The 25,724-nt window shown below is 37.5% G+C and overlaps 1 protein-coding gene across 3 annotated transcripts in view; it reads right to left on the reverse strand.

Moving 5' to 3' along the window:
* CSMD3 (CUB and Sushi multiple domains 3) overlaps window positions 1-25,724 on the reverse strand; it is a 760,009-nt gene that overhangs the window by 167,488 nt on the left and 566,797 nt on the right. For all 3 annotated transcript variants that reach the window (XM_075706425.1, XM_075706424.1, XM_075706423.1), the window contains one exon: window positions 17,563-17,679. In XM_075706425.1, the coding sequence (XP_075562540.1) occupies window positions 17,563-17,679 (117 nt within the window). The remainder of the gene's footprint in view (window positions 1-17,562; window positions 17,680-25,724) is intronic.

A 25,724-nucleotide genomic window follows, 5' to 3' on the forward strand; every position in this document is an offset into this window, starting at 1 on the left:
GAGGGGAGAGCTTATCACTCTCCACAACTTCCTGAGAGGAGGTTGTAGCAAGGAAGGTGTTGGTCCCTTTTCCCAAGTAGCAAGCGATAGGACAAGAGGAAATGGGCTCAAGTGGTGCCAGGTGGGGTTTAGATTGGATATTAGGAAAAATGTCTTCACCAAAACAGTTATCAAGCATTGGAACAGGCTGCCCAGGAAAGTTGGTTAAAGTTCCCATCCCTGGAGGTATTTAAAAGGCATGTAGACATGGCGCTTAGGGACATGATCTAGTGGTGGACTTTGTAGTGTTAGATTAATGGTTGGACTTGATGATCTTATGGGTCTTTGCCAACCTAAATAATTCTATGGTTCTACAATTCTAAGATTGATTCTATGAAAAAGAGGAGAAAGGTTGATAATAGCATAGGATTATAAATAAAAATAAACATGCTAATCTTAGAGGTATATTAAACTAATTTAAGGTTTTAATGGTGTACTTTGATCTTAAAAATTAATTTAAAATTAAAGATTTAATTAGATGTGACATACAAAATGAACACATGGACTTTTTCTTAAAATACTGTTTACTATAAATTACCAGACATTGGCCAACAATGCTTACACCAAATAACCACCAAAGTCATAGAATCATAGAATCATAGAATCTTTTAGGTTGGAAAAGACCTTTAAGATCATCCAGTCCAACCATTAACCTACACTACCAAATCCACTCTAAACCAATCAAGGGTAGACTAGAAGTCATATTATTACAATATTTACCCTCTCTATACAACACAATATGAAGCCTCAACATTGTTAATAATTATTAACAGAATATGTTAATATTTTGAGGATTTTTGCTGCCATCTTAATGCCACTGCTGAAAGTATAGACAAGAAGATATAGCCAAAACAGTTTACTTAAGCTTCCACAGTCCTTTATAGAGACTGGGAAAGGGAAAAAGGAGGAAGCAAACAGGAGGAACAGATAGGCTGGAGAAATAACAGTTTGACTTGGTGGTTCAATCATGAAAAGAAACCTCACAAAGAATAGTTTTTGTAGAAACTTATTTCTGATTGTCTGTGATAACTTCTAAACAGTGTAAGCAGACATTCACCATCACATATATTTCAAAATGACAGGTCTATGCAGGCCTCAAGTATTAAAGCAAAAAACAGAGACGTCTGTCCAACATTACATATAATACATACACTGGTAGCATGGTATTTGGGGTGTGATAGTGACAATGAGAGAACCACACTACTCAATGACATATAATCCCAAACATATTTACAAAGCAGTGTGGATAATATAATAGATAGAAGTAGGTAGTTATCATCTAAGATTTCTGTTCTGTGACAGATATATATAACTTCACACTCACACTGGCCAAGACACCACCTCTTCTGGTCAAGCTGTGAGCTATACCATACATGCAGGGAACCAGAATATTTGCACCAAATGCTTGACATGTCTGAGTCTTGCCTGGCATCCTGACACCTATACATACCATTTTCACTTTAGGGTAACTCTTTCACAAGGTTAATCTCTGAGGTTTTTTTCTTCTTTTCTGCACATACTGGAATAATTTTATGTGTTAGACCTGGGCAGATGTGGTACACGTGTCTTTCATCTAAGCAGTGTTCTTGGGTAAGTCTCACACCATGACAATAACAAACTTTGTGTTTGTCTTTTTCTTCCCATTTGTCCTGGTTTTGGCTGGGGTAAAGTTAATTTGCTTCCTAGTAGCTGGTATAGTGCTGTGTTTTGGATTTAGTGTGAGAACAGTGTTGATAACACCCTGATGTTATTAGTTGTTGCTAAGTACTGCTCATGCTAGTCAAGGACTTTTCAGCTTTCAATACTCTGCCAGGTGCACAAGAAGCTGGGAAGGAGCACAGCCAGAATAGCTGATCCAAACTGACCAAAGGGCTATTCCATACCATATGACATCATGCTCAGTATATAAACTGGGGGGAGTTGACTGGAGGCCTGGCTGGGCATCAGTCAGCTAATGGTGAGCAGTTGCATCACTTGTTTTTCCTGGGTTTTGTTCCTCTCTCTCTCATTGCTTTCCTCTTCATTATTATTGTTGTTGTTGTTGTTATTATTGTTGTTGTTATTGTTGTTGTTGTTATTGTTGTTATTTTATTTCAGTTATTAAACTGTTCTTATCTCAACCCACAAGCTTTTTTACCTTTGCTCTTCAGATTCTTTCTCCATCCCGCGGGGTGGGGAGGGTGAGTGAATGGCTGTGTGGTGCTTGGTTGTGAAATGAGGTTAAACCATGACAGTCCTTTTTGGCACCCAATGTGGGGCTCAAAAGATTTGAGATAATAACAGATTAACCAGAGTGTATTAAGGAATTTATATGTGTTAGCAGTTGTGGGTAACAATATTGATTCATCTGTTCTCGATATTAGTTTACCTGATTTGGACCATGCTCTTTTTTTTGCTCTACATGTTAAAGACTGGTGTTGGCTTTTGCAGTTTGCTGTGCTTTGCAGTGATTAGTGATGTTTTGCCTGGGAGACTTGTTATTAAATCACTGGCCTTGAGTTTAATCTGCTATTTGAGCTTTGTACTGAAGCCATTAATGTACTTTGGGTACCACCTTGTAGAGATAATTAGCAATTATACTACTTTTGCTGAGAGTTTTTTTATGGAGGAAATACAGAATGGCACCTTCGCTACTCTCTTCTATGGTGTTTCTTCCTTCATTGCAATAACTTTTCAGTATCTTGAACATCCCTGAGCAGTTAAGATACTTCTATGGATATTTCTTGGGAATATTTTGGTTTTGTCTAAGATTAATAAGCAACTTAAGAATATCATCCAGAGATCTGCCCCAAGGCTGGATAGTTATGAGTGGCAGAGGGTGTGGGATAGCATGGGCAAATGCCTAGGATGGTGGGCACCTCCAGTGTTTTGGAACGTCACCTCTGAACAAGTGCAGAATCCTGAAAAAGTAGTAGACTAGTTGGAAAAACTATGCTGTCACCCTGGCAACTCCAGAGAGACACAAATCAATGCAACATGCTGGAGTCTGGCCCATGCCTACCAAGCCCTGTTCAACACTATTCAATACCCTCAAGAGGAAGAGAAGGTGTCTGGATTTGACAACAAAGCGACAGGCACTGCAGTTGCTCCAATCCCTGCCACAGGCACTGCAGCTGAACCAGAGAACCAACCCATGCCGGTATCAGCCAGCCCTACACATAAGAAGAAACTCTGGAAGAAAAAGTCAGCTTGTTTAGTAAGGGGTGATGAAAAAGCAGGGCCATCACAAGGAGAGGAAGAGGAGGAAGAAGAACTTGTAAATGAGATGGAAACTACCGAATCCCTATCCCTGAGTGAACTGTGAGATATGTGAAAAGATTTCAGCCATTGTCCAGGCAAACACATCATCACCTGGCTGCTCTGATGTTGGGATAATGGGGCCAGTAGCCTGGAATCAGAGGGTAAGAAAGCCAAACAGCTGGGATCCCTTTCTAGGGAAGGGGGCATTGACAAAGAAATTGGAAAAGGAGCACAAGCCCTCAGCCTCTGGAGGCAACTACTGTCAGGTATGGAGGAAAGGTATCCTTTCAAGGAAGATGTTACATATCGCCCAGGCAAATGGACCACCATGGAGACAGGTGTTCAGTACCTGAGGGAATTAGCTATGCTGGATGTGACTTATGGTGACCTGGACAATGAGCAGTTATCCAAAGTTCCAGATGAAGTCCGGTGTACAAAATCCACATAGCCGAAATTGGCACAGAGCGCACCAATGTCATATGCCAACTCATTGGAAATACTGACCTGCAAAGATGAAGAGGCAGCAGTGGTGGATGAAGTGGTTAGCTGACTCCAGGAATATGAAGAAAGTGTCTCTTCCTCGCTTGTCTCAGCTGTAGAGAAACTGTCCCAGGAGGTCCAGCAACTCCAAGGGATGGGTTCTACTCCCCACCTATACGAACCAGTATCTCAGCCATTAGGAGTCAACGTTCTTCTACTCAAAAGAGAGGGTACAGAGGATACACACCACGGGACACCCTGTGGTTTTACCTGTGTGACCACAGAGAGGACATGAAGAAGTGGGATGGGAAATCCACCTTGACCTTAGAGGCACAGGTGTGTGAGTTGCAAGGAAAAACTATTACAAAAGGCAGTTCTTCCAGGAAAACTGCAGCTCCAGTTTCCAGTGAGAAGTTCACCAGACAGAGTAGAAGAGCTGATCTTACTCCTGATTTTAATGAAGGAACTCCTGACTCATATTTACAAGAAGTGAGTAACGAATACTATGACCAGGACTAGAGGAACCCTGCCTCCAGCCAGGTGGAGGAAAGGGACAACAGGGTTTACTGGACTGTGTGGATTCGATGGCCTGGAACATCAGACCCATAGGAGTATAAGGCTCTAATGGACACCGGTGCACGGTGTACCCTAATGTCACCAAGCTATACAGGGGCAGAACCCATCTGCATTCCTGGAGTGACAGGGGGATCCCAACAGCTAACCAGATTGGAGGCTGAAGTGAGCCTAACTGGGAATGAGTGGCAGAAGCACCCCATTGTGACTGGCCCAGATGCTCCATGCATCCTTGGCATAGATTACCTCAGGAGAGGGTATTTCAAGGACCCAAAAGGGTACCGGTGGGCTTTTGGTATAGTTGCCTTGGAGATGGAGGAAATTAAACAGCTGTCCACCTTGCCCAGTCTCTGAAAGGACCCTTCTGTTGTGGGGTTGCTGAGGGTCAAAGAAAAACAGGTGCTGATCTCTACCATGACAGTGCATCGGCGGCAATATCGCACCAACCGAGACTCCCTGATTCCCATCCATAACCTGATTCGTCGACTGGAGAGCCAGGGAGCGATCAGCAAGACTCGCTCACCCTTTAACAGTCCCATATGGCCAGTGTGAAAGTCTAATGGGGAGTGGAGACTAACAGTGGACCATCGTGGCCTGAACGAAGTTACACCGCCGCTGAGTGCTGCCGTGCCAGACATGCTAGAACTTCAATATGAACTGGAGTCAAAGCCAAGTGCTATGCTAACTGATATCGCTAATGCATTTTTCTCAATCCCTTTGGCAGCAGAGTGCAGGCCACAGTTTACTTTCACATGGAATGGTGTTCAGTACACCTGGAATCGACTGCCCCAGGGATGGAAACACAACTCTACCGTTTGCCATGGACTGATCCAGACAGCACTGGAACAGGGTGAAGCTCCAGAACATCTGCAATATATTGATGACATAATCGTGTGGGGCAATATAGCAGAAGCTGTTTTTTGAGAAAGGGAAGAAAATAATCCAAATCCTTCTGAAGGCTGGTTTTGCCATAAAACAGAGAAAGGTCAAGGGACCTGCACAGGAGATCCAGTTTTTAGGAATAAAATGGCAAGATGGACGTCGTCAGATCCCAATGGATGTGATCAACAAAATAACAGCTATGTCTCCACCAACTAGCAACAAGGAAACATGAGCTTTCTTAGGTGTTGTGGGTTTTTGGAGAATGCATATTCCAAATTACAGTCAGATTGTAAGCTCTATCAATTGACCCAGAAGAAGAACAATTTCAAATGGGGCCCTGAGCAACAACAAATGTTTGAACAAATTAAACGGGAGATAGTTCATGCAGTAGCCCTTGGGCCAGTCCGGGCAGGGCAGGATATTAAAAATGTGCTTTATACCACAGCTGGGGAGAATGGCCTTACCTGGAGCCTCTGGCAGAAAGCACCAGGGGATACTCAAGGTTGACCCCTAGGGTTTGGAGTCGGGGATACAGAGGATCCGAAGCCCGCTATACTCTAACTGAGAAAGAGATATTGGCAGCATATGAAGGGGTTCGAGCTGCTTCGGAAGTGGTTGGTACTGAAGCACAGCTCCTGCTGGCACCCCGACTGCCGGTGCTGGGCTGGATGTTCAAAGGGACGGTCCCCTCTACACATCATGCAACTGACGCTACGTGGGGTAAGTGGGTCGCACTAATCACACAACAGGCTCAAATAGGAAACCCCAGTCGCCCAGGAACCTTGGACGTAATCATGGACTGGCCAGAAGACAAAAACTTCAGAATATCGCTAGAAGAGGAAGTGACGTGCTGAAGAGGCCCCATTGTATAATAAATTGCTAGAAAAGGAGAAGCAATATGCCCTGTTCACTGATGTGTCCTGTCATCTTGTGGGAAAGCATTGGAGGTGGAAAGCTGCTGTATGGAGTCCTATATGACAAGTCGCAGAAACTGCTGAAGGAGAAGGGGAGTTGAGCCAGTTTGCAGAGGTGAAAGCCATTCAGCTGGCTTTAGATATTGCTGAATGAGAAAAGTGGCCAGTCTTTTATCTCTATACTGACTCATGGATGGTGGCAAATGCCCTGTGGGGGTGGTTACAGCAATGGAAGCAGAGCAACAGGCAGCGCAGAGGCAAACCCATCTGGGCTGCAGCATTGTGGCAAGATATTGCTGCCCGGGTAGAGAACCTGGTTGTAAAAGTACGTCACGTAGATGCTCACGTACCCAAGAGTCAGGGCACTGAAGAACATCAAAACGACCAGCAGGTGGATCAGGCCGCTAAGACTGAGGTGGCTCAGGTGGATCTGGACTGGCAACATAAGGGTGAATTATTTATAGCTCAGTGAGCCCATGATGCCTCAGGCCATCAAGGAAGAGATGCAACATATAGATGGGCTTGTGATTGAGGGGTGGACTTGACCATGGACAGTAATGCACAGGTTATCTATGAATGTGAAATATGCGCTGCAATCAAGCAAGCCAAATGGTTAAAGCCTCTGTGGTATGGAAGACGATGGCTGAAATATAAATATGGAGAGGCCTGGTAGATTGATTATATCACACTCCCACAAATCCGCCAAGGCAAGCGCCATGTGCTTACCATGGCCGAAGCAACCACTGGATGGCTGGAAACATATCCTGTCCCCCATGCCACCACCCGGAACACCATCCTGGGCCTCGAAAATCAAGTCCTATGGTGACATGGCACCCCAGAAAGAATTGAGTCAGACAATGGGACTCATTTCCAAAACAACCTCATAGACACCTGGGCCAAAGAGCACATCATTGAGTGGGTATGTCACATCCCCTCCCATGTACCAGCCTCTGGGAAAATCAAAAGGTACAATGGACTATTAAAGACTACACTGAGAGCAATGGGTGCTGAGATTTAAATGTTTAAACATTGCGATACCGATTTAGCAAAGGCCACGTGGTTAGTCAACACTAGGGGATCTGCCAGTTGAGCTGGCCCTGCTTTACATACTGCAGAGGGGGATAAAGTCCCTGTAGTGCACATAAAATATATGCTGAGGAAGACAGTCTGGGTTACTCCCACCTCGGGCAAAGGAAAACCCCTTCATGGGATTACTTTTGCTCAAGGACCTGGGTGCATTTGGTGGGTAATGCAGAAGGATTTGTAAGTGTGATGTGTACCTCAAGGGGATTTGATTTTGGGTTAAAATAGCCAATGAACTGAATTGTATGATGTTAATTGCTACATAATACTGTATGTCATCTCTTCTATGGTTGCTATATGCTATATCAAAGGTATTACAGTAAGAATCACCCAAATTAATGAAGAATGAACTTTGATGAAACCGAGCAAAGTGCAACGGTGATGGAACTAGAACTGGCTACAGCATGCAACAATCCAACACCACACACCACCTCTCCTGCCCTGAAAGACTGTGATGACAGATGGAACCCAAAGTCATGGACTAAATGAACTCAACGGACATAGATTAAGGAAATCATACCTGTGTGTATATACCAAAAGACAGGGAAAGTTGTGGTGATTAATTGGAATGTATTAGAAAGGGTAGAACCTCGGCATGATGTAGATGATATAGAATAAGGAGTGGATATTGTCCTGGCTTCAGCTGGGATAGAGTTAATTTTCTTCCTAGTAGCTGGTATAATGCTGTGTTTTGGATTTAGTGTAAGAACAATGTTGATAACACACTGATGTTTTAGTTGTTGTTAGGTACTGCTTACACTAGTCAAGGACTTTTCAGCTTTCAATGCTCTGCCAGGTGCACAAGAAGCTGGGAGGTGGCACAGCCAGGACAGCTGACCCAAACCAGCCGAAAGGATATTCCATACCATATGACATCATGCTCAGTATATAAACTGGGAGGAGTTGGCTGGGGGGCAGTGACTGCTGCTCAGGGACTGGCTGGGCATCAGTCAGCAGGCGGTGAGTGTTTGCCTCACTTGTTTTTCCTGGGTTTTGTTCCTCTCTCTCTCTCTTTACTTTCCTCTTCATCATCATCATCATCATTATTATTATTATTATTTTATTTTATTTCAGTTATTAAACTATTCTTATCTCAACCCACAAGTTTTCTTACTTTTGCTCTTTTGATTCTCTCCCTCATTGCACTGTGGTGGGGAGGGTGAGTGAGCTGTGATGTGGTGCTTGGTTGCTGACTGGGGTTAAACCATGACACCAGTGCATGCAATGCTCATATAATCAGTTAGAACTGGGCAAGACTCATTAGCTGAGTGTTGCTTTCAGGGAGGCTTTACCCTTTGACAACATACATACATATGTATATGTATCCATACATATGCATATACACTACTTTTCCCGTTCTTCCCATCACTTCTGCTATTTATCCCTTGTAATCATCAAATGATATGGTCCTCTTCCATTCTCCTGCCTAACTGGCATACCCCAGGTGGAACCTATCAGGAACAATAGGAGTGTCATCCTTCAATGGCTTTGCACACCTGCCCCCAAAACAGAAATTCAACATCTTCTCTAAGTAGCAACTCAAAACAATTTCCTCTCACCAAATAGTTATATTTTGACAGTCTTTTAATGACTTCTCAAAATACATTTCAAATTCTAATCTCTTATAAAAAGGTTTGGGTTTTTTTTCCCACAAAATGTGTGCAAGAATGTGGCTTCCAAGGTTTTTTTTTTTTTTCCTTTGGAGGATTTAATCACATTTTCTTGAAACTTACTGATGTTAACAGAGTATATGCAATTCAGATCTATCCCAAGTTTAACTGGAATACTTCTTTTTAAATGCCTATAAATAAATAATTGGATACAACCAGCAAAGAGCTAAAAAAACCAACCTTTCTTCAGTAAAATACAGTGCTCAGACATTCTGTTTTAAGAGCATGGAATAATCACCCATTTCTGCAGTCAGGACTGCAACTGGAGCAAATACAAAACAAAGTTTAGTAAGGATTGCAAACACTTTTTAATTTGTTTTCTAAACAAAGGTAATTACAAGGAAATCACTGAGAGAAATCCTAAATCTCTGAAGATTGTATCTGTGTACACAGTGGTGAACACAAACATCTGAGTTGATACAGATAACCTTACTTGAGAGAAGAATGATTTATATCGAAAGGAATATGTTGAAGAGGAACGGTGAGAAGCATGGATTATAACTACATGAGCGGGGCCTAATACTGAAAAGTTTTATAAGCACAAGACTTTTACAAAAGGATTTTTTGCAGTTCTTCAATCCTAGCCTGATCCTAACAAACTCCTTCCCTGAAATATAGCAGAATACTTCGAGATGGAAACTTGGCAATAGTCACAATGACTCCTCATGGATCCCCTAGCCAGGTTTCTCTGACTCTTACTGCCAACCAGTGAAACTTCTGTATCAGGGAGTAGGCATGTGGAGATGCCTCAGTTGCTCTGTTAGGATGATTTTCCTATTATTTTTTTGTAGCTACAAAGGTGGGAAAATGCAGGGGGGGAAAAAAACAAAAAACAAATGACCCCCTCCACCCCCCCTAAAAAAAAAAAAAAAAACAAGAGAAAGAAAGGCCCGGTCCAATGACCTGTATCTATCTACTGATTACTGAAAATGCATTTAACTTCAAAAATTTTCAGGTGATTTAAATGAAAGCTAATGACATTTATGAACAGTTAAGTAATGAAGACTGTTCTTTCTTTTTATGAAGCCAGGAAGAGTTACTTCCAGAACTCAGTATCTGAGTTATAAGGCCAAATCTACTAATTTCCCTGGAAGAACACCATTTGCTTAGATGAAGTCTAGACTGGTTTGTGGGGCTGGTATGGTTTACATTTTTCATAATTTTGTATAGTCCATTAGTTAAAGAACTAACTGAGTAGGTTAATAGAGTTTTAGACTTTCTTTATCCTGAGGGAAATTGAAGCCTCATTCAATGCTCCTGAATCTCAGAAGTCTGCTGGTCAGAAGTAAGCAATTTTGCACCACCTACTCAACCCCACGCTGGTCAGGCTTGAAGAATGAGAAAGCAGTTTTTTCACTCATAGAGATATTAAGAGTAAAAATGACGTCTTCATTATTAATATAACTTTACATTAAAAGGACCTGGTCAATGGTGATGCAAGATTTTGGTATTGTGCCAATAAAGTACTTCAATCTTGTCCTAAGAAGTGAATCTAACAAAAACCCAGAATTGTTTAGAAAATCTGCCATCACTCAGTCTCCTCCTCAGGATAGTAATGTGTATTGGAAAGCATGTAAGTGACAAATGTAATGTAGTCTGTCCTCTGTCATTTGGAATCAGGAACCCAGACTAATTTCAGCTATTTTAATAACAGCCATTTCTGTGAACAAGGTTTGATAACTAAATATATGCAGCAGCTGGAGTCACACTGCTCAGAAAAAAAAAAAAAAATCTTTAGAAATCTGCCATCAATTCATTGGTATTATAGTCAAATTATTTTACTTATTGTGAAGCCATGAATTTCTTCGAAGACCACAGATGTAGTCTTATTAGCATTCTATTTTGTTATTAGACTATTAAAAACACAGCTATACTGTTGCCATATCTTTATAGCCAAACTCAATAGCTTAAGCTATTTAGTGGTCCGTCTTAAATTGGCCATTCTTATATCTAAAAACATCATTAATATTTGAGCCAAAACTAATCATTTTTATTGAAAAAATCTAAAAGAAACATTGAAAAAGTGACTTCAAATTATATTAAGCTACTAAAATAGTAAATCTCTTCAAAATTTATTTCAAAAATACATTGAATAGTTTGATATCCTTTAAAAGTCACCCTATGGTGACTTTTTTATTGGCATCTGCTCACTTGGCAAGCATGTTAAGCACTGAACCAATGAATGAAATACTCCCCAGCTGCGAGTTTGCATATATAAAACCTCCCAGTCCTTCCTCTCATAAACCTGGGAGATTCGTAGATAAATGGAAAGTGATGTGAAATGACCTTCTGGCACTTTAAATTATATAGTCAGCATCTGAATGACACAAACTTGGCCTTGGATTAGAAAAGCAAACCAGAAGTTGACAGTTATACAACTAATGCTCACATCTATTTTCCCAAGATCTTAGTTTGCAATCTCCTGCTATTTTATGGAGAGGAGGTAGCACAGTAATTCACGTGTACTTAACAGTATGATAAAAAATATATTCACTATCTACCAGGTATCTTCAATATATATTGCTACTAGGCTATTAATATCTGAATTAAGTAGTTAGTATTATTGCTCTGTGTTTGAAATATAATGAAAAATAAAAATATTAAGCATCACCTTGTTAAAACTTGCAAAATATTCTTCAAAGAAAGAAATTTTTACATCAATGGGAAAATAATTTCCTGGTTTGCATATTTAACCTAAATTGTTGCATCATAATTCATTTTATGTCTATTTTTGAAAATATTTATATTTTAAGAAGCACTTTAAGGTACATTTATTATATATTCTGGAGAAGAAAATACTTCCTAAAAAAAAAAAAAAAAAACCAAAAAATATTTTCAGCATATAACTAATCCTGTCTTTCATTTTCTTTTTCCAGATGGCAACATGAATCTGTTATGTATTTATTGTGTAGACAGGCTATAGGCCATGGCTTCCTGTTCCTGTAGGATATCTACCATAATGCAGTCCATTGTCGGGAATTCTTCTTGAGTACGTGATCTAACAACATTTAAACAAGCAGGAATGTTATTGTCTAATATACGTTTAATAATAAGACACAGATTTTGTTTGCCTCCAGTGTTAGATTTAAAAGATTTTGAGGATAAGGAATCACTAAGTAAAGCTTGAATTTGAATCATACAAGCTCAAGCCCCTAAATGACTGCTAACTGTAACATATCTGAAATTGCCAGCATATGCTCACAAGACAAAATCATGAAGTTATATGTGTGCAATGTGACTACTGGATGGATTTAGATTACACTAGCAGCAATGTTCTCGAATTCATTTAACCCATGGTAGCTGCCAGAACAAATATGACAAAATGAGGCTGTGATGTTTCTTTTACATTACAAAGAATTTATCTCCTTCTATGTTTTAGATGGGATGAATCATGCTATGGGAATATATATCTGTTGATTAGAGCAAGCATCTGAATGGCTTAGATGAGATATCTAACCGCCATAGTTAGGTTCCTAACTAAACCAAGAGGAAACACATCCCACCAAAGTGTTAAATTACATGTATACGCACCTCTTTACTTTGCATGCAAGCCTAAATCATATATGCGCTTAAATCAGCAATGTTGAAGGGCAGCTCTTCAAGACAAGACACATTCACAGATTTAGAGCATCCCCATTTGGGTTATACAGGTTAAAACACAAATCATGACACTGCATCTGACTCCAAAGGTCCAGATCTTACACTTATGGATGAAGATTTTTTTTTAATGAATTTTTTTATGTCCATTTATTGTGCAGAAGAGAGACTTTTAAGTTTTCTTATGTTTCTTGCTCACCACCTGTACATTCTTTTCTTGCTAAAAGGAACACAATACAATAAGCCAGATTCTACCCATTTTTATTGTGTTTATTGTCTAGCTATATAATCTTCTTACTTTAAGGAAGAAATGAACCATGCTTTAATAATGCATTGTACATTTCAAACAAATAGTTTATTTTTTATATTTAATCAAAATAATAATGGAAAATAAATTCATATTCAGTCATTCAATACACTTTGAATGCACATTGAGAATATTCAATTTCCATTGTAGTGGGAGGGTGTATTATTTGTTTCTAGCATAATGTACACAACCTACGTATTCTTCTGGCTCTAGGCAACCTGACTCCATTCTCATCCCCCTTCAGTGTACTTCATTACCTCTCAAAATTACCTTGACAAAAGAGTCAAATGAAAAGACATGTACCTGCCACAGTTAAGTCCGCTCAGACAATTTTCAAATCAAAATTCTGGCAATAAGCTAAATTAACATAAAACAGCATTTACACATATATTGCATACTGATAATACATCATAAAAAAAAACTTTGCTAATTGTATGTCTGATTACATATTACCTGAATTAGGCTTGTCGTCTCTGGGATGAAAACCACTTCTGTGTCTGCCTGATACCCTTTGGACAATGACACCTCAGTTCTGGCCAGAGTTTCCAAATTCTATCACAGATAACACTGCTGTTTATGTACTTTTGAATGAAGCTTAGTTAGCTGACTGGAGAGAATTGCAGAAAAGGACTTCTTCCATATGCTTTTTAATGCTGAGCTCTCTAAGGCCAGTTGTAAGAACTTACTAAACATCATTCTAATGTTTTCGGATGCTAGTACAAGATCCTTTGAAAATCTTGCATTAACAGAATGGTATTAAAACCAGAAGTAACAGGGCAACAGAGTTGAAAGAATGCCAAGAAAAAAGGAAAAGGGGCATGAACTTTCTATCGTCTGTTGGTTTTACTTATACAGCAAATACTTCTTCCTATTTTTAATAATAAATATTTTTATGTACATCTTCAGTATTGCACGGTGTTCACTCTATACTTCTGGAAAGAGAAAATAAACCAGAGAACTGAAGTATCATACTCCTAATCTAACTAATTGTCACACTCAAATAGCTTGAATTTCATTAAATTTCTGGATTAAGTGATTCATCTTTTTAAAACATTTTTATTTTTTTATATGAAGTGTCCTGTGATACAGTCAGCTTTTCTGTGTTTATGTCAAATTCTTGTAAACTCATGTGCAAAAAGTAGAAGATATTGTCTTAAAAAATACAGTTTTATGATTACCTGGAAAAAAAAAATCAAAATGTACAAATAAATAATGGTCACTTTTCTTGGAAGTCATATGGTTTTGGAGTCATTCTCTTTTTGGGAACGAAAGGTGGGCTGACTTACTTTTTATAAAATACATGGTACAAGCCGGGTCATTGTCCCTTTCTCCTGAAATTAGTGTCTTGAACCTTTATACAGTTGGGCATACAAGCATTTGGAGCAGTCTTTGTGGTTTCACTCCGTTTTGCTGACAAGTAATCATTGTCTGGATGATGCAGTCCCACTGACTTTGAAGTGGTTACTTGTATGAAAAGAGGGTAGGAAACATAGTAAGATTCCTGCCCATGGTAGTATTTTAATATTTCAGATCATCCTCTATCATCTCTACATCCCATTCAGCACCGTATTGCTTAATTCAATAATTGCTTAGTTCATGGTTAAAAATATTAAAGCTAGATATTCAGCCAGGCATTTCCATCCATTTTAATTTAAGATGGAGAGTTAAATCCTCCACATTTTAAAAATGTCAATCCATACATGTCTGCCACATTACTTAAATGAAAGTAAGATGTACACAGCAGTGATCATAGATTCAAGTTATTAAAAGCAAATATTTTACTTTAACACAGCTAAGTATTATCATAAATACCATTTGGTTCTTATTCCCTCTTAATGTGAGGTTGTAATTTGGGTCATTCTGCTATTTATAATGTGTCTTTGCCTACCTTTTTTTCTTTCCAAATATAAGCTGAATTTGAAATCAAGTCAAGCAATATTGAAATAATTCTAGTGTGACATGGCTTTTAAACTGTCTAACAATTGTAGATGCAGTGAGCTGTGTAACACAAAACGCGCGTTGACAACATTGTTTGCTCAATGTGTGGCTTCACCGGCAGTGTACTTTCTGTTGTACGTGTACTTTCCAGTATTTGCAAAAAATTATTCTTTAAAGGATCTAATTAATAACAACAACAACAACAATAATAATTCCAAAGCCCTGCTGTTTGGCTCTATTTGTTTCTTCTCTCTGTTGCTTATTTACAATAATTCAGGGCTATCTCATAACAGAGAAATTCAAAAGACACAAGGAAAAGCTGAAAATGGTATAACTGTATGATAGAAAGGTATCTGTGAATACAAACCAGTTATTCAAGAATTGAAGAGAATAGTGGATTTTAACTTCCTTGTTTATAGTAAGCAAATTGGGTCTACCTTTATTGCCAAAATTCTGAGATCTTGTCCCAAAATGTCATGCTTATCAATAAAGTGCTTGTCATTTTGTAATATTAGATCTTGCTGTAAACGTAAAGCAAATGTACAGTCTCCATAGAAACTAGACATTTTCCCAATTACATACATGTTTTTTAGCTTCTCTGTAGGAAAAAAAAGAGCTCTGATTTAAATTCTATATTTTTTGCTGGCCACTGAGATTTGATACTTAATTTTCTGACAGCATATCTCATAAACCACACTTACATACCTTACTGTGCATGTACAAGTTATCTTTTTGCTTTAACAGAAAGGAAAGCCATTTGCTGAGGCAAGCTGATATAAAATTTATTTTACTGTTAAAAATATTAATTTAAAAAGAAGTATAGATGACACCATTATGCAGAGCAGAGCATACATATTAATTCATGTGCATCAGGAAAACAAAATCTTAAACATCTGCATTTTAATTGTAACCTGTGCTGGATTTCAATGTTGAACAATTAACAACCATTACACCATTTTAAAATATCAGTGGGAGAGTGTCAAAGAAGATGAGTCTTCCATGTTTACAAAAGATTTTGCCTGTGGCATACTGTGTGCTTTTGTGAATCATTTATCTTCTAGCTTAAACCTGTCATGGTATGAAATATTGCAACTGTGATTCTGCATGACAGAATAATGAATCATTGAAAAAAAGTCCACACTGCAATGACTTTTCCACAGAATTTTGGGCTTGAGAACCTTAAAATCTGCACATGAATTTTTTTCTTTTCACTCCATCAAAAGCTAACCCAAGCCAATGAGTTCCTTTTTACACACTGAATATGCTATTCCATTGTTTGTGCGTTTTTCTGTATTGATGTGGTTTTAACTTTTTTTTTAAATGGTCCTCTATTATAAGATCTCATATACTGTATTGGATGCCAAAATAGTTCCTGAAGAGGTTCCATTCAGCCAATATTTGAATGCTATATTTCACATTGAAGGTTGGAGCCATAGGGAAGATTATGGAAGAAGAGTTTGTATTGTTTTCTTTAGGAAAATTACTTTACATTATCTTATGTCAGCAGGTTTTCTGGTGTACTCCTTCATTCTCCAAAAAGTTTGTTTCAACTCTTTGTTGTTGTGAATAATCTCTGACAAATCCACATGTCATGATGCACATGAACAAGTGAATTCAAGATGAAATCTGGTGTCTTCATGCACAAAGACCAGCATTTTTTGGGGACCATCTTGTCAGTGAGTGATCCCTATGCACTCCATATCAAGCATTGCAAGCAAAGACTCTTTTCTTAACTCAATGTCTTCTATCAGGATCCAAAATAATAGTTACACATAATAATTTCCTAAAACTGATCTTAAAGAACTCAGCATTAAAAATGTATGGCTATCCTTCTCTGCCATGCTACTTGAATATATTGTGATGAGATATTGTGATGGATATTAAGGGAGTTCAGTCATCATGAGTACGGCAGATGGATACACAACAGTTCAAGCATTGTCTTTAATTTGGATAAAATGTTTGCAGAATCAACATGAAGAAAGATTAATAAATACCCATCCCTAGGCACCTGTTATTTAACGAATTGAAATGTGAGCAGTGGGTCAGAATAAAGTCCTACTTTATCCAAGCATAAACATGAAGCACGGATATTTAAAGAATGCATGTGGCATACTGCTTACCAAGGAGTCAAAGTGAACAACAAACTGTCAGCTGTCATCATAAGCATTGTTTAATAATAAAGTGAGATAAAATAATTCATAAATCCAGAGAGATAAAACAGTGCTGTAAAAGCCCTGTCTTTGTGTGGGACAGAAGACATCTTTAAAAGATTCATCTAGTCATCAGAAACAATGTTAGGATGGGAGCAAAATTTTGATGGAGGATCTGGGAATCTACAAAAACCAGACAGATGCATGCTGCTCTGATTTCATTCCTCAGGAAAGACTATGCCATTGCCTCATGGTGCAGAGCAGCTAAGGATTATGAGACCAATATTACCATATATTTAAGACAAACATTTTTTCTCCTGCTTACGTGGACTTACTGGAGCTATGCTACACTTTCTAGAGCCTTGGCACATGATCTTGGGTGAAAAGAACCTTAACTAGTACCATTAATATATTTGGCTAGCATCACAGCGGTATTCTAAGTTAGATGTTCATTGTCACAGTGAGAGAAAAATAAATGATCAACAGTAATTTCAAAAGATAATGGTGAAGATAAGCATTTTGAGAAAATAGTGCACTATAAAAATGATAAAAAGTATAAACAGAAATATCAGTTTAAAACTGCTTTTTCATGTGAATATGTTTAATGTAAAAGCAATCATACAAATCATCCAGAATTGTTGAAAGTATCCAAGCAGCAAAAAGATATGAATGAGACCAGATCTACTTACCAAATTCTTTAGGAACAGTGATAGAGTAAATACAGTTGTGACCAACACTATAATTCTTGGGGTAGTTTGGTGATAATACAGTGCCTTCAGAACCTGTTGACCGGCTTCCACAGGGTGCTAGAAGGTGAAGATAATCAGTTTTGAATAATACAATATCAGAAAAAGATCAGTTTAAAGTGGTTTGTACGTTTTTATATGTTATTACAGTAAATTTTATTTCACTTCTACACTGGATTAAATGTGTATAACCTGTGAAGTACTAAATATGCGCAAATTTCTCATATATCAAAAGAGAATCAATGGCACTCTGCTGTTTTCCAGATCAATTATGTTTTTCTTTACCATTTATCAACCATCTCAACAAAATAATGATGTGCTTTACACACAGTATGCTATTACTCACAGCATACAAAACTATTATTCATTCATGTGATGCTTTATACTCTGATAAAACCATAGATTACGCAGCCCTTCTGCACACTAGTAAATTCTTACTCATGCCAATAGACTCATAATTCAAAATAATGTATAGAACTACTGAAATAAAAAAGTCAGGATTCCTTTACTGAACATGACATACCACTTATTTATATCTCAATTATTTATAACTTTATATATATAAAGTTATGAGCAAACACTTTTCTTTATCAGACAAACATCATATTTATTCTACCATTAATAGCTATAATACTTGATAAAATGGCAGATAAATAACAATGCTATTTACTACAACAATGTATTATTCTAAGGTTAACAACAGAAGTTAGCATTTGGCATTATTCAAAACTGTCAAACAAGAAACAGTGCTTTTTCTTCTTTTCCTTCACCAGATGTTCAGGTGCATTTATATGAAACAGTCATAAGTGTTAGTGTTTTCCTGTGTCTACTACCTGCTCCTCATACACTTTGTAATTTAGTAGCTTAATCGACTGTCAAGATTATGGCACCTCTTTATGATATTTCTTATAATCACTTTGGACTATAAAATATTTTTTAATGAGTTTAACGTTACTATAATTATTTAACAAATTTGTTAAGATGTAAGTGAATTCAAAATGAGTACTACTCAATGTTTCATTTGCTAAACACAAAAAAATCTGGGGTTTGTGGTATGCTCTCAAAACATTTATATTTTCTGAATCATATTAAATAATAAAAAAATAGTTTTCTTACTATTATTTCAGAAGATTTTATGTCATTACTTGTCATACTAAATACAAGCTATTTATTAGTGTAGCTACAAATCATGTGTTTTAAGACTACTTTTAGTTAATTTATACAACGTGTATGGTACAGTATACCATGAAAAGAACACAGCTTTCAATGCTAACAACTTAAGGCCCCGGTGCTTTGAGCATGGATTTCTGTAATTTGCATTAACACAGATCGCAGAGCTTGACAGACTGTGTACCTGAAACGGGAGCAGATGGTACCTATTGCTCCAGTCTGCATATACAATTTGTAAGTGATTTAATGGACTAGTGTGAAAGTCACGGTATTTGAAATAGGTCAACAGAAGGATCTTAACTTCTGCTTGTGTGTGTGTGTGTGTGTGTGCATGTGGTGGATGTGGCACATGTATGAGGTATTAGCAACACAGGACCCAGAACAGGACATAATCTTGGCAACGTTCAGTACAGCTTTCCTGATAGGCACCCACTCTGAGATATGGAGTAAGGACTAAGACTACCATATATACACTGAATATTGTTCTCTGTGGCTAAAAGAATACTCTCAGTGTCTTCCCTCAATCCACCATCATGTGAAATATAAGAAATTCATGCTGTCTTGTGAAAACTTATTTAGATAATAGAATTATTGGTACTTTCTACCAAGAAGCATTAGAGTCTTGGCTGAGCCTCATATTCAGGAACTTATTTGCCTTGAGTTATTTGAAAAACACAAACTAGAAACTCTTCACTAGCTCAATGTGGTAAATATTTTTGATGAAAAGAGATTTGCTTACCAGCTTGTAAGTACTCAAGATTTTCTATCCCAGATTTTGGATGAAACAGAAGTGAATATGGAAGAATATAAGCAACAAAAGCACTAAAAATAGAGAAATAAGATTGCCAAAAAGCTTACTACTTTTCCTTAACCCCATTTCCTTCTTTACTGTTTGTGAGTTGAATAAATGAGTTACTTCAACAAAGACCAATAATACTGTCCATTCCAGCACTCATATCATTATTACACTTCCCTAATCAGCAGATATACAATAATGTGCAAATTCAGGGTAAAATTATGATTCCACTGAAGTCAATGCCTTTGACAACAAAAGGGACAGAATTTCACCCTTAATTTTTAATAAAACTTGAACTAACAGCACACAGTAGCAATAGCTATATAGCTATATATAGCTATAATAATATGAGCTATATAGCTAAGTTAATAGCCGTATATTTAGTACTCAGCATATAGTGCACCATTACTTATAAAATCCAGATTTTTTATACCCCTGTTCCTTTTTATTCCTACAAGTTATACAGTTAAGCAAGGTATTTATGATTTTACAAAACTACTAGCATGTTTAAACCAGAACAAAATAATTAAAAAAAACCCAACAATTTCTTTTAAATAAACATATATTTTTCCATAAATTCATTTAACTTAACATGCATAATTTTTCAAATCAAATTTACTGCAAATTTTACAAGTTTTATTCACTTAAGTGTAGTGTCTTACACTACAAATATTGATATTAATAGTTATGTATCTAAAATCAACAGTGACTTTTGAGTTATATCTTTACTAAATATATAACACTGTTGATGTTGTGTTGATGTTGTAACACTATATTATCGATAATATACTGTAATATCAAAGTGATGTCACCAGGATATTTTTTTTAAAGCTAGGAAAACAGAGAAGCTAAATTATGTTTGTGTCATACACAAGAATTTAAGAAAGCTAGGACACTTTCAAAGTGTTCTTGATTCTCTGAAGTAGAATTATTATTTAACTATGTATACGTCTAACCAAAATATTTCACAATATTTGAAAGGTAGCATTATCACAGCTGGTATAAAAATAATCACACAAAATAATTTCATTGACAAATGCACATAAACTTCTAAAAGTCATTAAACCCAGCAATTTTTGCAAATTAAAAAAAAATACAAAATACAATTTAGCATCTTCAAAAATCTAAGAGTTCTCATTAATACTAAAGTCTGATTAAAACAACTTCAATGTCTCTAGAAGGTGAAGATAATGCCATTTTCTTTTCATTATTGATATTAATTAAAATGTTTATATGACACATTGTCTGAAACATCTAAACGTTTTTCCCACACACTCAATCCCATGAAAGCAACATAACTCTGCACAGTGGGCACATACCTGGTCACCTAAGAGGACAAGAGATGCGGTACAAGGCTGGAAGCAGGATTTCCAGCAGGGCTCCTTTACGTGCAAAGTCTCTCAACAGAGTTGCCTGCAGCCTATGCTACAACGTGCTCAGTACAGACTGGACTTAGAGATGAACTATTTGTCACTCTGACATATGTAAAATTTAATTTGCAGCAGCAACAAAATACTTGCATTGAGTATTTCATAGTAATTTCTTTCACTTTTCACTTGGTGTTCTCATTCTGGACTTTTTTACTCTGCCTTTTCTGAGTTTACCTTTTCCCTTATGGTCTCTCTCATTGTTTTCCAACTGCTGCTATAATGACTCTTTATCCTCACAAGAATTCACATTCCTGGGTCTCAAAAAACAAATAGTCTAAAGGAAAGTTGAATCAAGATGTAAGCACGCAGTTGACCTTTGCAATCTGAGACAATGTTTAACTTCATAAATCATAAGGTGGTAAATCATTTAGTTCTTGTAGCAGCAAGACTGTCCTCCAAGACCTTTCTGAATGTATCAAGAAGGAGGAAGAGGTTTATTTAATATTTTAATAAACCCAGAGAGTTCACTGACTATATTCCCTTCCTTACCTTTTGGGAAATGCTTACTTTAAAATGACAGAAGTTTCAGGAAGAGGAGATTCTACCCTGATCATCCCTAAATATTACTATTCAGAAATCAAAGATGGATCCAGGGACATGAAACCATAGCTACAGTGAATTAAAACCATTAATTTGATAAAAAAATGAAACATATTTTTTCCTCTGGAAAATATCTAGTATCAAGTTGTTTGGTGAGATATAATTCCAGTACCACAATGCTACCCATTGAATTTCACTTATGCTTATTTCAGCTATGTAGGTCTCATTGCCTTTGCATCAGTTTTACAGTGCAGTGATTTATTTCATTTCCTAATAACTACAAAGTTAAAACCTGAAGGGTTGTGAAAATCAACATGTCTAATAATTATGCTGTGCATTGAAAGGTCTACCTACAGTGAAAATTCTAACAGACCCATCACACCTACAAATGTAAACTGTGTTATTTAACACAAAAAAAGCAACAAATGCTGAGCACCTGTGGTGGTACTTTTCCCCCCCACCTCTGTTCTTCTGTTCTGTTTTTCGCCTTCACTTCGGCCGCTTTACAATCTCAGGAATTCCAGGCCGCAGATTTTGTGTAGCGAGTTGGTCAGTTAAGCGCCCCTTAATTGTCCCAGAAACTCCTACATGGCTGGAGCAGAGAGCGGCTCTGTTCTTATCAACATTCCTATTATGGCTAACGAGGGGAGCGAGAACAAACAGCTACCCCAGACAGCCTTGAAACAGGGTGGTATCGTCGCTGCTGGAATTCCAGCAACAAGCCGACCCGAATTGTGGCTCAGATGGAAATTTACTGGTGATTAAAGTCAATCATCTCACAATCCTATAAACGGCAGTCCTAAGTGAGGCCCTTTGAGCTCTCCTGGACCACCACGGGCCACACCAGCATCTCCCTCTGATCGAAATGTCTCTCGGAGTCAGCGAAAACTAGCAGACTCCGAAAGTCTGCTGCTACCAGAACTCCATTGCTGGAGATCAACAACGGAGCCTGGGCTGCTGATATTCTTCACTCCTCGAGACTCTGCTCTCACCCATTGAGAAATGCCAAGGCATTAGACGTGAGTATTTCACTAAACTTGAGGGGAATTTTTAACAGGTATACTATTTTCATATATGCATTTATAGTTTTAAGTGTGCATCCATGAATCAATTTAAGTAGTTTGTAGGTGTATGATTTAATTTTAAAGGGAGTTTCATACTGCTGTACTATTCTTATAACACTACTCTTCTAAACCGTTGACCAAGTCTGATACTAAGAGTGGGCCCAGCCGCACCTCAGCTCCTCTCTGAGAAGGAGTTTAGAAAGCAAGGGGGTCCATTCTGAACCTCGTGACTCAACGGGAGGGTCCCCCTTATTCCATATATATGCAATCCCTTTATGAATCATTCTAACTCAGTGTGATTTAAGTCTCTTTTATGCGCTTCTATGTAGTAATAGAGTGAACCTTGCCATCTTCGAATCTGTAACTAAGTCACTGTTTTGATCAATTTTGTCTACTCACTTTATTAATCATTGATGATTGGGTGCTATTAAAAATATTATAATCAAATTCTGCAATTTGCTACAAGTAAATTCTAACTGTTACTAAATCAAACTGTGTAAAGTCACTCATTCATAGTGAATCGACATAATCAGCAGGATTCACAAACCTGCATTCATGACAGCACCATTTCCCTAGGAATGAAAAAAATCCTGCAGAATGAAACAAACCAATAAACGAACCAAACACTAATGTAATTCTCCAATAGTATTCCAGTATTTTTTAACAATGTTTGCTTATACTCTGTAATACTGTATTACTTTCTGTATTTATTTCTGCTTTAGTTTATTCTCTGACATATAAAAATATGACTCAGTATGCTGTCCTTGTCCTGCTTTCCAGGATCAGCAATGGAACACTAATAGAAGTGAAAAGCACTTGATTGTGGTAAGAATGTGATAAGAATCAGTGTGTTGATGCATTGCTCACTGTTTCCTTGAAACATTATTAAGCATTAATGGCAAAATGTTCCTTTTCTGTGTGTGCTGAATTTACTGTAATGGTATCTTGTCTTGCAAAAAAGCACTCCCTGCAGCCCTTGAAAAAGCTCTATGTCATGGTTTAACTCCAGCCAGCAACTAAGCACCACACAGCCGCTCGCTCACTCCCCCTGCCCCAATGGGATGGGGGAGAGAATTGGAGGAGTAAGAGTGAGAAACACTCCTGGGTTGAGATAAGAACAGTTTAATAACTGAAATAAAGTAAAATAGCAGTAGTAATAATAACATAATAATAATAATAATAATAATAATAATAATAATAATAATAATAATAATAATAATAATAATTAATAATAATAATATACAGAGCAAGTGATGCACAATGCAATCTCATCACCTGCCAACCAATACCCAGGCAGTTCCCGAGCAGCAATTGCTGCCCCCTGGCCAACCCCCCCCACTTTATATACTGAGCATGATGTCATATGGTATGGAATAGCCCTTTGGTCAGCTCAGATCAGCTATTCTGGCTGTGCCCCCTCCCAGTTTCTTGTGCACCTGGCAGAGCATGGGAAGCTGAAAAGTCCTTGACTAGCATAAGCAGTACTCAGCAACAACTAAAATCATCAGTGTGTTATCAACATTCTTCTCCTACTAAATCCAAAACAGACCACTATGCCTGCTACTAGGAAGAAAATTAACTCTATTCCAGCTGAAACCAGGACACCCTATCATAACAATAAAGTATCACCCACTTGGTATCTTAAATTGGTAAGCTTTTTTATCTGGAAGATTATCCATTTGATCATTAGTATTCGTGCACTTTTGTCAAAGAACTAAAGTCTACCTCTTTCTGGCAATGCATTAGCAAATAGATAATACAGTATAAAAGGCATTCCCATCAGCAGTGACACCTTTCCTCACATTTCAGCATACGCTAGTTGTAAAGAAAATGCAGATGATCATCGCAGAGAGGCAAAATGATGCAGCAGAGTGACAGATACCTGTAATATACACCTAACGACTGCTATAAATTAAAACTTTCTGTAGTTCCAGCAAAACATTACAGGTTTAAAAGCACCTGTCATGTGCTTATTGCTTACATGTTTTCCACCGTGCCTTCGCAGTTTAACCAAAAGAAAGAACCCACAAGAAAAAACTTCAGTAAAAGAACTGTGAAGAATAGACTACAGAAGTATGAGAATCAATCTCAAATCTCTTCATCTTGTGAATAAATGAATATTTTTGCTACCAAATATTTTTTCCTGCAGCTTGAAGCTTTTAATTCCTACTACTGCTTTCAGATTACCTACTTTCTAGCTCCTACAGCTAAGATTTAATAGAATATATTTGTAATTGCAGATTTAAGTGCCATATTGCACCATCCATTTTTAAGCATCATTCCTCAGTGGAATCAATGGGGAATACTACTTAAAAATGAATGGCACAATATGGCGTTATGTCACGCAGATAAATTTGATTACACAACTACAAACACAATAAAAAAATGAGTCATAGAATCATAGAACCATAGAATGCTTTGGGTTGGAAGGGACCTTTAGAGGTCACCTAGCCCAACCCCACTGCACTGAGCAAGGACAGCTTTAACCAGATCAGGTTGCTCAGAGCCCCGTCCAACCTGACCTTGAATGTTGCCAGGGATGGGACATCCACCACCTCTCTGGGCAACCTGTTCCAGTGCTTCACCACCCTCATTGTAAAAAATTTCTTTCTTATGTCTAGTCTAAATCTATTCTTCTTTAGTTTAAATCCATTATTCAATTCATTTAAATCCAATGAAGAATAACAGTGCATAAACTTTGCAAAAGGAGGAAAAATATGCCTTGAAGAACTGCTAATGGGATACTGACTTTTTGTCTAATGGGCCACTGTTTCAAAATCCAGACTAGGATACCTAATATTTAGTTGGTTTAAATGGGTAGGTTAAGAAAAATAATTATTTGGTGACATGATATATATTTTTAGAATTTAATATATTAAATCATTGACTGCTGCTTTTTCTAGACTGATATAATACAATGTCATTCTATTTATCCATTTTAATCCAAATGATGAGATTTTCAGTTGTAATGATTTCTTGTAGTGTTTAAGTCAAGACTAATATACAGGTAACATGAAAACAAATATAGTGACTGATATATCAACATCAGGAAATAAAATAATGTAAAAAAATCATGCAAAGGAAATCTTAACAGATAAAAATGGT

Source organism: Pelecanus crispus, chromosome 2, assembly GCF_030463565.1.
Source record: "Pelecanus crispus isolate bPelCri1 chromosome 2, bPelCri1.pri, whole genome shotgun sequence".
Taxonomy (NCBI): Eukaryota; Metazoa; Chordata; class Aves; order Pelecaniformes; family Pelecanidae; genus Pelecanus; species Pelecanus crispus.